This window comes from Macrobrachium rosenbergii, chromosome 3 (genome assembly GCF_040412425.1).
Source record: "Macrobrachium rosenbergii isolate ZJJX-2024 chromosome 3, ASM4041242v1, whole genome shotgun sequence".
Classification (NCBI taxonomy): Eukaryota; Metazoa; Arthropoda; class Malacostraca; order Decapoda; family Palaemonidae; genus Macrobrachium; species Macrobrachium rosenbergii.
In genome coordinates, this window is record NC_089743.1 from 76,430,584 (window position 1) to 76,447,019 (window position 16,436).

A 16,436-nucleotide genomic window follows, 5' to 3' on the forward strand; every position below is an offset into this window, starting at 1 on the left:
AGAAGAGAGTCACCCCAGCGTGGCGCGGCGTGCCGTCATGGCTAGGCGCGCGCCGGCGTCAAGGTGAGGAGCGTGAAGCGTGAAGCGCACAAAGAGCAAGACGCGCTCCTGGCGCGAGACAAGAGAAAAGGCCAACACCTCAACTCGGGGAACACCTCAACTCGGGAAGACGAATAGAAGCCACTAAACACTCTCTCTAGACGACAGACGCTCTGTATCGTTCCCGGGCGGAGACGAAGGTGAAAGTCTGTACCTCTTCACAGGCAGATTCGAATCTTGAAAGGTTCATGAGAGCATCCAGCTGTTGTTGCAAAACCCAACAAAATCTTACGCGTTGGAGAAGCCACTCTCTCGGGAGAAGGGCTGAACCTGGAGAGAAGGAAAGGGGGCGAGAGACGCATACTTCCTTCCACAGGGGAAGAAGCTCTAGCCCTTGCCTTAGCGACAGGGGGTCGAGTAGAGTGATCATTCGAAAACACTTTATTCTCTTCTGCAGAGGAATATCCACGCAACTTTCGGGAAGAGTACAAACGTCTAGAGGAAGAGGACGTGGCGTCCTCTCCTCTGCTTCTCTAAGAGGGCCAGAGTCAACCGAGAGCTCCAACCCCCGTGGCGGGAGGGCGTGTCGGAGGACGAGAAGCAATCCATCAGGATGCGTGCCTGAGCACGATCCCCCGGCAGCCTGGGTAGCGTCATCAGGACCTGCCTGCCGAAGGGACGCCAGATCGATGGGAAGCCCCGTAACCCTCATGCGGCTTTCGACATGCCCCCTCCTGGTCCTGGAGTTCGACAGAGGTCCAGGCCTAGAGGCATTATAGGGCCGATCTGACGCCCCTCCACAACACTAGGGCACTAGCACTAACACTATGCGTTTGAATTGCATTCACTTTAGTTTCAAGAGTTAATGCATTGACTCCACACGAGAGCCAGGGAATTACCTTCTGCAGCAACAAACTACAGGGTTAGTAATAAATTACTACAGGGTTACTAGTAGGAGAAAACCTGACTGTCCAACTAAGGATGCACTCTAGGGAGGAAGATTTCCTCAGCCTATCATTGCCCAATTTAAGCATATAGGCTTCATATTTCTTCCACTCACCCTCAGACAATCCCACACATTCATTACCGATTATCATAGAGCATTGAACACCCTTACATATCATACATAAAGAGTGAGGAACTATCAAAGTTTCGAAATCCAAAAGGCGGAGGAACTGACAACAGGTGTTGACAGTCCGGCGACAGAGAAAATCTGAATAGAAAATGGGAATGGTTCCTGATACCCGCCTCCCAGCGGCAGGAATGGGTACTAACCACCTGACCGGCCACTGCGTGTGCCGCGAAATTTGAAATTCTGTCGGACCTTCGGAGAATACAGCTATATATATATCTGGCAGGTAAGTCTCATGAACAAAACTCCATTTCAAGATTGTGGCTTTTGCTGAAATGCTGTCCTTAAATTTGCAAATAAAGTCCAGTTTTGCATCTCGGCATTTTATTCCAGTAGGTCTTTGTTTGAGGATAGATGCAGTGAGAGGAGTCAACGAGAGAGAAAGAATGTACTGACCCAATACTGGCCATTGCTACCGGAGAATCTTAGAGACATAAGATGATATGACATTGTTCTTAAAACAGATGTAGAAAGAGATTATGACCCAATCTGACCTTGTTTCAGGGCATAAAACAGTAAACCCCCCCTATTCGTGGTCTCACGATTCGAGGACTTGCCTATTCGTGGATTTCTCTATGGAACATGTATATGCATTGCATTATTCGATGGAAATCCACCCATTCACAGTATTTCTCACTTAGAAATATACACTAATTACTGTATTTTCATCTCATTTGCATGACTAAATGTACTTTTTGTGATAAAACTATTAAAATACTCAGATAGTGCTTGAGTTACGATGGTTCACCTTACAATAATTCGATTTTGCAATGGGATAAGCAATTAATAGCAATACGACAATATTTAGAAAACATTTTTAAATTTCCTGCAGGTGCAGGCAACAGCATACAATCAGGCAGTGAGAAAGACCAAATTGCAATAGACCAGCTTCTTTTCATCCAACTCTTTATCCCATCTTCTAGTTAAAAAGGTAAATGCGTACGGCCATAAGCAACCGACCAAGACACTGTTGTTTTGTTTATCACCGAATCAGATAACAACAGCCCTTTTGCTTGTATTTCAGCCATCGTACGGTAATACACAATTACCATAGGTTATAGTACAAATGACGTTAAGTAGAATAGAACTGATATATTTTTACTTATACCTTATTCGGTTAGGATAAAAGATCGGCAAGGAAATACACTGCTAAATTTATGCTGCAAGTTGTAGCTGAAGCTGAGAAAACAATGTTCATGCTGCTAATGACTATAAATTATTGTGCATCGGCAACATGGATGAAACTTGACCGTAATTAAAATTGGAGAAAATATTTTAATCAAAACTACTGGGCAGAAAGAATACATTACTGCTATTTTTACGCCGATAAATGATAAATACGTAAAGCTCGTATTATGGTGAAATCAAGTGAAAATAGCGAACGGAATCTTGACTTTTTAACACAAAACAAACACCCCCAAATGGCCAACGTCATCTATTAATGAAAAAAAAAAGCTAATTTAATTTCACGAGACGTATTTAAGTTACATTTCAACTTAAAAACACTTCGTACAGTATAACGAAAAGTAACCTTGCCCCATATAAATAAAGTATCTAGAGATTCATTTACGCTAACTAGAAACAAGAAAAGCGCTCTGAACTGAGTTAAATGAGGCGAAATAAACACCGCGTAAACATTTCCAAACCAAAACATTGATCGCAATTTATAATACAAAAGCAATATTTGAATTAAGGCATAACATTTTAAAAGATCCATGGAAAAGATGCATATTCGTTATGTTGATGTTTTTATAATACAATATGTGAATTTAGAGTACAGTATAATGTAGGCTACGCTACCGTATATGCCTACGATATACCATAGTGTAGGCTAAGCTAATTCTTGTTTGTTATTCAATTTCTCTTTGTATTGAATTACAAGTCACTCTGCATGAACCTCCAGAATTAGCTGATATTAATAATCACTACACCATGTATGTATAGAGTATACTTTATAGTGTAGGGTAGGCTACCATACATGTATACATGGTACGAATACCCTAGTGTAGGCTAGGCTATGTTCAAGATACGTTTTTTCCAACAAATGATGGGTTTTTTTTGGAACCTAACCCCATCGTAAGTAGGATAATACCTGTATAAACATTTTTAGTGTTTCTTTTTCTGTGTGGTTGAACTATCAAAATATGCGGTTCTAAGTGTTTTTAGAAGGGTTCTAAGTATTTGCGGATTCTAGCTATTCGTGGGGGGGTACGCATCCCCCGTGAATACAGGCGGTTTACTGTACATATATCTTACAATTTATATGGAAGATTAATCCTAGTTGGAGGAACAACCATATTTATTTTTTCGTCATTTCATTCTCAGGTTTCGGAGTCTCTGGGCTTGTAGCATTTTGCTCATCCAACTACGGCTAAGCTTGGCTTTTAATAATAAAATAACATGATAATACACCTTAACCAAGGTCCCTTTGGATTTGCCGGTCTTCTAAGACTGGACCCATGACTGTGGGGAAATTTTGACACAAAATTTTTTCCATACAAACTGCACTCTCTACCACATCCAGCATGGAATAAAAAAAATTGATCAACCTTCCTCATGGTGGTCATTGCAATATTAGTCCAATAATAGCGCAATAAGAATCATTAATAGAGCTCAACAGAAGTCCACTCTGCATCAGGGTATTCTAAAGTGGTTTTGAGTGTGGTCCCACATTCCATGGTAGAAAAACAAGCCAAACACCATTACCCATTTCTTTCTTGCACTACTTGAGCCATACCCACCATCTACCTAAATGCTGGGTCATCTAGGAAGATGTTTTGGTCAGTTCAGAGGATCTACAGTGACAAGATCTTTTTATGATTTGAACTAAGGTGTATGGCTGTGCAAGGCAATAACTTCTTTGTGTAAGAGCATTCCATAAATATAAACAGCTACTGTACTCACAAGGTCTCTTAATTTTACATGTGTAAGATTTTCAATTCAATATACAGTAATGTATTTTTTTAAATTCACGGGAAAGTAGAAAAATTATTACATCACTTATACTGAGCCAGATTAAAATAGTCACCTAATAATTCTAGCTAACTCCTTCACCACAATGGCTCTAAATGAACACTATCATCATTCTAAGAATCTCTGAATAAGGTGATTAGGTGATTTGGATAATATTGTATCAAAAACTCTATTAAACTTTTAAACTGTTGCTAACTGTAAGACAGCTGGAAGTAGACAAAAACAAAATATTCGACCACAATGATGATGACAAAAAGGCATATGTATAAATTACTTTTATCATAGTACTCTAGAGTATCAATTAATTTAGCACATTTACTTACTAGATTCATTACTAAAGCAGTAGCAAAAGTGACCACCTTGAGCAGCAGCATACAGATAGCCAAGCCGGAAACAAAATTTTTGGCAATCACCAGGAAGGAGAGAAACAAAACCTCCAGTTACAGCAACTATTTTTGGACTGGTTACACTATCCTTCATGCAGGTTCCATCTGTGGGTATAAAATACTTTGAAGAGGTCATTTTTTTAAGTAGTCATCATTGGAATAATAGTAACTCCAAGTATATTTGCAAAAGTAGTCATTTATTAAGATGGGACCTTCATTACTCAGAAGTATTCTTCTGCAAGCTTACTGTACTTGCAATCAAAATTAATACACTGGTAATACCATAACAGTAACAACAATATTCTGAGTCAATACTCCAGTCCTGTTGTAAGAAACCTTTGAATAAAATAAACTGCCAATCTCCCTACTGGCCAAGTCTGTAACTTCATTTCAAAAGATGAAAATTCATCTTAGCCATCATACTCCCCTACTTACAACAATATGAATAGAAAAAATTACTGCAATACATGCAACATCCTATTTTTTTTTATAAAGTATAAAAGATCAAACCCCACTGATGAAGAAGTCTTTGATGACTCTCCCTTTGAGGATGCAGTATGTGTATTACTTGCAATATCTTTCAAAAACTGGAGTCTTAGACCTGACCTTGAGTAATATTTTACTGTCACTAAATTCCATTACTGCTCTTTAAAAACAAAATATAAACTGTTTTACAGACTAGAAAGGTGAAGTACTACTTTCCATGCGTAAAGAAACATTATGCTTGTCATAGCACAGCGCTAACAAAAGATGCACTAAATCACAAAAATGGGTGTGTACAGCGAAACCAGTAAAGAAGCACAAGATACACAACCCTCACAAAGGATACCTGAAAACAATGTTATCACAAAGAACATGTACAATATACCCTTTTTTCTCTCTCACTCAATATGCATCAAAATATATACTGGACTCTTATTTGTGAAGTTGAGGCATCTGATAGGCAAATGCTATCCCAGATACATGGATTACCAGACCTTGCATACCCAGCCAAACTCCATACAGTAATACTAAAATGTTAGTGATATTCATCTTTACTATTACTGTACAACTATTACCATTATTACAATAAACTCCATCATAATTGGCATACTTGGGACCAAAAGATTCTCTTTTATTTGAATTTACTGGTTCATGAGAGATGTCCTTCCAAAATGCCATATATTTATACTGAAATGCCATTTTGTCATTTATTATCAACATGCAATCTCTATTTTTCAGTTTTATAATTACTGTATATATCTAACATCTAGAACCGAACAATCTCCTCTGCTCACCTAACTCAGACGGTAGTGTGAAGAGCGCTCACTTTCATACATCAGCAGACGACAATCACACACATTATTATAATTAAACAGCAGAGACACACACACACACACTGCAACTCAACACAGCAAAGCACTTACTGTGCATTTGCCTGCATTTCTCTTTGTGTCAAAAGTTTTTCTTACGGTATATAACGTTTCTCTCAATACATTTTTCTTATAAAGAATGAGACAGAGAGAGTGAGAGAGAAAGCACATGTCCATAAACAGACTAAAAAAGAAACATGTATTGAACACTACATTCCTGTATCATGTACAATACTGTACTGCATTAAATAAATTTCAATTAAAATAATATGCCAGAGGAAGAAGGGTGGGTCATAGTATGTGCATAGTTTACTTCATGCGATGCATCTGTACATATGCAAATGCTGGCTAGCTTATATAGGCTTTGATTACATACTGCCTTTTCATAACAAAAACACAATTATAACAAAAACACAATTATGTATGTCCCTTTACTGAATAAACTTATTGAAAACCTTACCCCAAAACAAAAGCTTGTAAATTCTTATATTTAAACTACGTTTTGTTTTTGTTTTCATTTTGTCTGTAAATTTAGGCACTCATTTCAACTGCAGGAGATGGAGGGAAGGGTTATAAAATGTTTTCTCTTATACCCAGGCTGCTTTTGTTTTCTTTTGTAAAGTAAAGTGAAATTAACAAAATTATTTTACCTGCTTGTCACAAGCTTTGTCCAAGCATCTTTTTTTGCCTTTAGCCACATATTGAGATATCATTTAATGCTAACATGTAAATACACAATTTTTTGTTAACATTCTTTTCCAAAAATTGGGGAGGCCTTATATGCCCAAGGGTCTTAAATGCTATCGGTTATGGTACTTTCCTTATTGATGTGTCACTAGTGGCATCCATGCATTTGGTATTTCATTCTTATTAATTAAAATTACCATCTTACCATGACCAAGTTAGTGTGATAGTAAATGGTCTGATATCTACAGAAATCTGTTGTTAATGATGGGTCTACTAGTGAAAAACTTCAATGTATAATCACTATTTATTAACAATTTGTGCAAATTATGCCATCCTAATATTCCATATTTGAACCCTGATATGCAATACACTCCATGATATGTAAAGAAATTACTGATTCCTGGTACAGTATTCATGATTAGCCCTATGTAAAATGAGCAAAAAATTCATGTCTTCTATGCCAGCTGCATTATTCTAATCAGTCCTGATATGGGCACCTGCAAAACAAAATGGATGAGATGCTAAGGAAATGTGACACCAATATCCTGAGATTCACTGCTAAAGTGTGTTAGGTAGCCGTTACTGAGATGTGACATCCATTAACTGGAAAACAGACAAAGGTTTGACGGACCGAGATGGTCTGAGCATGTGATGAGAAGGGGAGAGATGAACTACTCCTATGTTGTGGATTTTTTCATACATACTGCATCTCTTTAGCACAGGTGTAGTTTGCCAGCCATTAAAAAAATCACTGTAGACAATAATGGAATGCACATGATTTCTGCATTAGAGCTTGTCCAGAGGAAGAAATCATAAACATTTTGACAATCTGACAAAAACATTGACATGGCAAAGTGAGCTGCCTTCCTCAGATCACATGTGATAAATCCCAGAAATAGAAAGTCATAGATAAAGCCAATTCACATTCACAAAAAATACCTGTGGGTCTGTATTGTTTCTAGACAATCTAGGAACCAATGGTAAACATTATCCTTGTTTCACTGCAAACTGTATCAAAATCACCAGCACAGCCACAGCAAGAGAGATTGCAACCATGTCCTCGGAACAGCAGCCCTGCTGATTATCAATCCACTGACTGAGCAGCCAATTGGAAGTGAGCTACACTGATTATTTAAATACATCCATGTGGGTTGTGGAAACTTAAAGGAAAAAAGTTGCCACTTGAAGTTTGTTAGAACCAATTAGTTTTGATAACCATGTTACACAATTAAATTTAAAAATTTTTAGTAAAAAAAAGCAGTACATTTCAAACACATAAAAGGGTATACCTCCTCTATAAATTTTCATAAAAAGTCTCACAAAATTACCCTGTTGAATGTTTTTCTCAAAATGAAAAAGCAAAAGAATATACGATGTATAGTTTCTAATACCTGTACTGCCTTTTATGATGACATTTCCATTAGTTTTGGGACTTGTTGTCCATTAACCAATCATATAACTGTTTATGAGTGGCAAGGTAAAAACCAGATAGATGGTTTTTAATTTGACAGTGAGATTTAAACCATCATGCAGCGAACTGGAACCTATCTGAACTGTTCAGCACCTAAATGGATGGTTTTCAAGTAGGTCTAGCCATGGAATCCCTGTGGGATGGATGTTTCCTCATTTATCAAGGGATTATTTAACAATGTTTTGTTGCTATAAGAATAATGTTTGACCCTTTGAATTCTTATGTGAACACTGTTTTACATGGCCTCAGTGATAGGTTAATGACAGCACTCTGTGATATACTGCCACCTTCAAAATGCTAGAGACATGCCACCTTGAGATATATGACTGCCTGTGACATGTCAGGGGTTTGGTGCTGTAGGTTATGTATAGTCACATTAGGACATAGTTATGTACCTCACTCATTTTTGTATCCCTCAACACAAGAACCCTAGTTTCCCACTTTGGTGCCTGTAACTGTTCACCAAAATTTCTTTGAACACTGACATTTCTGCAGTGGAAGGAACCATGATCAGTGCCACTATGGTATCCTAAATGGTTGCAAGGAGGTAATCTGCTTTATTGCTGGATGACAGGAAACCCCATGAACCATAATATTAGAAGCAGAACACAACCAGAGCGGTCAGTGCAATTGCTTTGCTTCTCAAATGGCCCGTCAAGAACTCAATACAACAAGGTTCATGAAAGGAAGGTGGGGTTTACTTCATCATTAGGATCACCATGAGGCAAGGCCCTCCAGAAGTACGGCTTTCTTAAGGCAAAAGTTGGACTTACCACAAAGAGGCTAACAAATCAATAGCCTTGAGTTCTCTTCAGAAGCGAATGTATATTAACAAAAAAGTCAGTGCCAATTGCTAAAAAACAAGAAGTACAAGCAGCTTCCTCTATGCTGATCCCTCTGGATTAGAAAAGAAAGAGCCTTCTAAGTGGATGGGTATGGGGAGGCCCATACCTACCCTAGCAGAGGTTAAAATGATAATCTGCTGGTGACCTAGAGCCTCCGCTTCCCTTTAAATAGGAAAAGCGCCCACAAGAAACCTGAAGGACTTCTTGTGACTTCCAAGCACAAAAAGAGAAAAGAGCAGGTGGAGGAGAGCTTGACAATTTATAAAAATCTAGCTATAGAGACAAGCACTGGGGAACTTTCTGCCAATCAGCACTTACGACTGAGAAAAGGAGCTGGAGTGGTTGAGTGGTTGGGCAGCAAGCTGGAAGAAAGGAAGTGGGAATGGAGATAATATGAAAGACTATAATGTGGGTGCAACTAAGGGCCAAAAGGAACACTGTAAACAACCTTTGGTAATGCCTACAAAGCACCTCATGAGGTACACTGACAGCACTACCCCTCAACAGGGGAGCTTGGTAAAGTTGATGGAAAGAGAAAGCTTCCCCTCCTAACTAGGGTCTAGCTTACTCCTTAAAGAGGTTGCAGTAGTCCTGGAAGGAAGACCACTATTAAAGACTCAACAATGTTGAGCTCTTAGCAGCTACAGCAACTGCAGGTGGCAGAAGTGTTAAGGCAACTGCAGAAATAGCAGGTGATGCATATGAGACTGTGTAAAATCCTCACATCTCATGTTTCAATAGACAAGGGAAAGTAGGCCAACACTTGACTGATACCTCTTCTACATATCTCCCAACAGCAGTGCAATCTCCAATACAAATGTAACACTGCTGAAATTGCAAAGAAGGTTAATGTACATGTTGGTAAGGATTCGTTGTTAACAAAAACAATGGAGTAGTAGTTCATAATCCTTCAAACCTCTGAAAACTTCTTGGGAAAAAAAAAAAAAAAACACAATCAACAATGAAAAAACACTTGAACTTAGCAGTGAAGAGGATGGCAGCAATACATCCTTATACAGCAGTAGCAAAGAAATAGTGGCTAGTGTCGGTAGGTGAGTGGGGGCACTCCTGTACTTATTCCCCTTAACCACCATTTAACCAACTTGTTGCGAGGTCAGTGGCCCATCCAAAGCATGCTGAAGAATACTCCTATATAAAAAGTGATGCGTTCCCTTAGGAACACTTTTCTCTCACAGAAAGTTCATGTTATTTCTCTGTCAACTGACAAGTTAACACTTTGCTGCCCACTGAATCATGATGTCTATTACTCCTTTTTATGCCTTCTTTTGAATATAGTTCTTGTACTGTATACAGTACAGTATAATGTCATCAGGTCATGACATATTGGCTTTAGTGTCTGCTTTCCATTAACTGACTAATAATGCCTCACCAGACACCACTGTCATGGATAAAAAGCAAAGGAACATTTTCTTCTTTAATGACAGCTCACTGCATTACCTATAGTTACTGCTGGACCTTTACAAACACTTGACAGCCAACATAACCACATTTAGAACTCATGAGTTTGTGAAGACTATTTTGGGTTATAGCAATTTTTTTTAACAGAAAATTAAGCTATTGGGTGTTATTTGGTCAAAACTATAATAAAGAGGGAAAATTACCCACTTTTAAATAAGAGATAAGTGGTTTTACATGGGCAATGCTATGCTCATCCTCCAGGCTTAGAGGCTGACTTGCTGTGGGAATTTAACTTTACAGGGGTGAAGTTCATACCCTCTAACACAACTCTCATTCAGCCAATGGACCAGCAGGTCATCTCTAATATTAAGAAACTCTACACCAATGCACTTTTCTAGTGGTGCTTTGAAGTGAAGTCTAATACAGAGCTGACCCTAAGAGAATTCTGAATGAACTACTTTAACATCCTCCAGATACAAAGCCTGGTGTCTGTATCTCTTACTGGGCCCTGAACTCTGTATGGAAGAAACTGTGACTAGATGCTGTTAGCGAAAAAGGACTTTGAAGGCTTTGAGGCTGGACCTGTTGTGGAGGATATTGTCTATAGGCCTGCAGGTGAGTGATGATGATGTGGAAGCACTGGTGGAGAAACAAAAACAAAACTCACCACAAAACTGCAGGACCTTCAGAGGGAGCGGCAACAGACAACAGCTGAGGAATTTTCTTCAGAGGAGGATAAAAGGGAGGATGTTCATTGCAGCTTCCTTGAAAAATAACAATGCTGAATAACAATGCTATCTCTCACTCCAGGGACATTTTAAAATGCAGGCACGAACAAACATCACTGTATAAGCTTTTGGCAAAAAGAAACAAATTGAGTTTCAAGAAAAAAGCAGAGGAAAGAGACAATTCCAGAAGTACAGTTGCCTGCTGCTTTTGTGGAAGGGGACTCCCCTTCCAATTAATAAAACCTCTCCTCTTCATTTTCCTCACCACCTTCCACATAGGCAATAAACTCTCCAAATTACAGATAACGTGATAACAAATTTGCATCTATCTACTTCATGTTTTTTGTATAATTTCTGATGCTAGGCTTGTTAAATTCAAGTTAAAATGCTTTTATTCATAGTATTTTTGGAGGTCTGGAATGGATCAATTCAATTCCCATTATTTCCTATGGGGAAAATTTGCTTAATTTCAGTGCAATTCTATTAAAGGACAGCCTTCTAGAACAGATAATGTCCTTTAACCAAAGTATGATTACATGATACTTTGTGATCTACCTGAATAGGGGAGGCAGACAACCCACCACCTTAAACTGGATTTAAGTGGCTATAAATTATAGAAACATTGGTAAATTTTTAATTTAAGCTGACTGCTCACAACTGAGCCTCTGTTGGAGCCAGCAGAAAAAAACCAAATCACGCTGTTGAAGTTGCTCCTCTCATACCCCAAAAGTAGGAGCCCTGGTCCCTCATAATTGTATGATATAATGGGATTCCAGTATCTCTCAAACTACTAATCTGCTACCAAAATGAATGTCAGAAGCTTTCAATGCATATAAAAACATAATGAAATCTTACCTTCAACTCCAGAATGCAATTATGGTTTAGAGAAAAATTTACCCTGTTATGTAGCAGAGGTAGTAAGAAATGCCTAGAGGCAGGTAAACACTAAATATTATGTTTGCTTAACTTATGAGGAGATTAACATGCGTAAATAATGGTATAATACAATTTTTATGTAGCAAGCACATAAATGTCCAAGCATTCTCTGTCACAGAACTATGACCATATTATATAACCCTAATACAACATACAAGACTATTCTTATAATAGTGCAGAACTACAATGAGTTTCTGCTATTCCAAGTAGGCTATTTATGCTCTTATCACAACATCCTTACAATATATATACATAGTACAGTACTATAACTGCACTTTCTCTTCTTCACTGGCCTCTTTCTAAATGGTAAAGATTTTTTAAATGATATCTTGTACAATTCCAAGTATACTCCTTATCAGAGGTCTAGCTCTCTAAAGCACTTAAATTGCAAAACATAAAGACAAATACAAAGGTATAGTATTCAGGTATGTACTCACATGACCTGAACATAAAAGCAATTTTAAATATTCCACACTTTTAGGATACTCTTGTCACTACAAAACCTTGGATCCAAATGCAAGAATATGACTAATAAAGGATATGTCTACTTTCTGTTGAATTCAGATACATTTACTGGAGCTGGAATTAACCCAACCTCACCATAGCAGCAAACAAGGCAATCATTCTCATTTTTGGTCCATGAAATGTTAAAATGAACTAGCTATCTGTCACGGTGGCAAGAACCAGTTAGATTCGTGAGTGGAAATATACATACGCTAATTAATGATTACAACTTGCAAAATGCTGGCACAGAATCCTTGGCATGATATGCTTGGTGAAGCATATCTTGTTAACTATACAGTACTTACACAACGATTTCGCTACAAAATAAAAGCATCTTAGCACCAACCAAAATATTTACACAATCTAGTCATAAGTTAAAAAGTACCATAATGATGTTTCAATGGCCTCCTTACTTCATGGCCAATGCCAAATCTTATACCTGAAATAGTCGAATGATGGTCATTTTGATGTTTCCCCACAAGAACTACATGGGAAGAAAGTAGGTATGGTATTTCTAAGTAATAGATACATCGCGGGTATTTGGCGAGAAATGGCAGTTTCTTATAGTATTTTGGTTATTTACAATTTAGCATATTTTTTGGGGGTTGGCTGTAATTAACCTATAATTAATCCCTGAAGTCCGTCCAACAAGGGGTTTCCATACGCGATCTTCACCAAACAGAGCACGACTACGTCTGTTTCGAACGGTTCATATCCCGTCCGGCAAGTGCAATACCTTGGAAACTGGTTTTTTCTACACTTTTAGGGCTTCTGACACTGGCGGTGCATTTGTTTATTATCGGCCAAATGGAATGTCCCTTTGCCGTGTTTAGTACTGGCCCGGAGGGGGGGGCAGTACCCATACATTAACAAGTTATTGCACTTGCCGGACGGGATATGAACCGTTCCAAGCAGAAGTAGCCGTGCTCTGTCTTGTGAAGATCACGCATGGAAACCCCTTGGTGGATGGACTTCAGGGGTTAATTACAGGTTAATTACAGCCGACCCCCCAAAAATAATGTTAAATTGTAAATAAGCAACCAAATTACTATAAGAAACTGCCATTTCTCACTAAATACCCGCGGTGTATCTATTACTTAGGTATTTATCCGTTAAAATGTTTAGATGTGCATCTTTTTCTATTGTGATCTGTAAGGGTTCAGTCCATAATTTTTTTGGGCATGGCACTCTTCTAGGGAGTAATGGTCCCAACCTCATGGGATGGAATATGCTTTGAGCAATGCAAATGAGGGGAAAATTCCTTATCTGCCAGAACCCGTGTGTATGGGTAAGACAAGAATATCTGTATTTCACTTTATAATTCTCTACCCGACTTAGTAAGGTCCTTATAGTTGGGGTGGAGAAAGTCAGGTTAGGATGTATCTCTGTATTTTATGATGTACTGTATATGGTTCTTAAAGTCAGGCTAGGTAGGGAAAATTTACTGGAAGCCCCAAGCCAGGTAAAAGCCCAGGTTAGGTTAGATTCTCGATGGTTAGTTTAGGGATGCATCTCAGTATTCATCTTTATGTCTAGATCAAGATAGGTACTGGCATCGCATTCGGGTCGTTTCGGCCATAAGCTTGTTTACGTGCAAAATGGGCGCCATGTTTAGTACCAACCCCTTGGGGATGTACGTGAACCATGAAATAATAATGGTAAATACCATAAACATAACGTCTCACATTGTTTTGGATGTTACGGCCTAAAGTGACTTACGGCCAAAACAACCAGGACCGCTGGCATCCAAGGCTTGGCCAAGTAAGGTTAGAAACAGTTGGTAAGGTTGCTTCCAAGTAACTTTCCTAGGTACAGTAGCCTATCATACTTATGCATTTCTTGGCGACTGTTACTGTCAATACATGAGAACTTAGTATTTTTCTTACTTGGTGGTAATTCTAAGCCAGCTGTCCGCGGTGAGCTAGACTATGGCAATTGACGATTTTCTATGTTGCTTTTTGCTTTACAAGAATTTAAAGTAATATTTTGTTGGCTGGCTGGAACTAAGCTGTCACGACCTTTGAAGACCACGCCGACTTGAATTGCCTAGCAGGGTAGGTCTAAACCAGCATTCGCGGCAAGCCCCCACCCCTCCATAACTAATACGGCAAAATTGTAACCAGTAAACACCCCTAAAATACCAACATAACGTACCTTGAGGTGTTTACTGGTTACAATTTTGCCGTGGCTATGGAGGTAGAGGGCGGGCTTCACGCGGAATGCCGGCGACCTACCCTGCGTTATGTAATTCAAGTCGTGTAGTCTTCAAAGGTCAATCACAGTTTAGTTACAACCCGGGCGACAAAATATTACTTTAAATTCTTGTAAAGCAAGTAAAATAACAGAAAAACGCCAATTGCCATAGTCTAGCTCACCGCGGACAGCCGGCTTAGAATTACCGCCCATGTTTCTGACTGGGATCACCCATAACTGTTGGATATATGCCAGCCTAGGTAAAGGGGAAACCACAAACACAAATAGTCTGCACAAACAGTAATGGTTAGAAATACATGGGCTAAAACACAAGATAACTAAAAATAGTCCGAAATACACGTTCCCTGTACGAATTCGGGTCGTTTCGGCCGTAAGCACGTTTACGTGCAAAATGGGCGCCGTTTTAGTACCAGGCCCTTGGGGATGTACGTAAAACATGAAATAATAATGGTAAATACCATAAACATAACGGTAAATACCATAAACATAACAACTTACATTGTTTTGGATGTTACGGCCTAAGTGACTTCCGGCCGAAACGACCAGGACCGCCTTGTACCTGGTTAGGCATCAAAACACCACAGTATTGCTTGCTTAGCCAACTCAACTAGGCAATGTCCTACCCTATAATGTGCGTAAATCCTACAGCAGACTCGAGGTAGAAGCATGTCACAGGTATACCTACATCATGCATACCATATTCATCTACATGATCACCATCATCATCCCAAATGTAATACAGACTAGGCTAAGCTGTAGAACTTCTGGGTCTAATATAATAATATTATTTCGGTTGGCTTCTTCATTTTGCATAATTCGCGAATTTCGACTAACTTAATTTGACACTGAGAACAGTCTGAAAAGTCGAAAACAAAGTTGTCTCTGAATCAGTGTAGCCACAGGGAAAAATGGAAATTCACAATCTGGTCTTCCAAAAAGTCACAAGATGCATAACAATGTTAAATAAATTATTCAAAAACGTGATTGTAATAATAAAGAAATTAAATACAAATACTCTACTGTATAACTTACTTTATAGCATGTGAAGTCGTGTTAAGAATTTCCTGTGCCCACTCTGTCATGTAGAACAATTGAAAATTATAGATCTTCAACTTCTTCCTCTTCAGTGGATACATTTTTGCTTCTTCCTCATTTGAATACTTCAGTCCATATCTCTGTCTGATCCTGCCTTCTTTTAATTAATTTATTATCACTCCGGAAGCTTCTCCCAAAGCAAGACACTACTTTTCTTATAATGCTTTGTTTAGCTAGTTAGCGATTAGCCTCTGTATCGGTTTGTAATCTATTTGTTTGCTTATTTTTAATAAATATTGATAATTATTTAATTCATATCCAAGTATGACAGAAACTGACAAGATCTTGTCAAATTTTCATATTATTTCACAAGATGATAGCCAAATTCACAAGATCTTATGAAAAATCACAAGGTGTGGCAACACTGCTCTGCGTAGATTATAGTGAGTGACAGCATACTAGCATAATCAGTTATGCAACGCAAACCGTGTCAGTGAATTATACCTATACGACCATCCCCGTTCTTTAACAGTGAAATGAGACACGAATTTCACGAAAATAGGACCGGATATTTTATTTGAAAAAGAAACTGCAATTTTATCTTACAACTGAAATTTTAAAAAGGCGTTAAGAGGCAACTCTGTCCGGACTTTGTCTCAGTTCATCCGTCACCGAAAAATTAACATTCATTAAAACAGGTGTGGGCATGGCAAAA

The 16,436-nt window shown here is 38.5% G+C and overlaps 1 protein-coding gene across 2 annotated transcripts in view; it reads right to left on the reverse strand.

Annotated features, from left to right (window-relative positions):
* LOC136825907 (polycystin family receptor for egg jelly-like) overlaps positions 1 to 16,154 on the reverse strand; it is a 237,431-nt gene extending 221,277 nt beyond the window's left edge. The window contains exons 1-2 of one of the 2 annotated variants that reach the window (XM_067082800.1): positions 15,719 to 16,154; positions 4,468 to 4,635 (exon numbers count right to left, since the gene is read on the reverse strand). In XM_067082800.1, coding sequence (XP_066938901.1) covers positions 4,468 to 4,624 — 157 coding nt within the window. In that variant the 5' untranslated portion in view covers positions 4,625 to 4,635; positions 15,719 to 16,154. Of the gene's footprint in view, positions 1 to 4,467; positions 4,636 to 15,309; positions 15,608 to 15,718 lie in introns of those variants that run through there. The other variant, XM_067082799.1, reaches the window with a different exon arrangement.
* Positions 16,155 to 16,436: the final 282 nt, after the last annotated feature.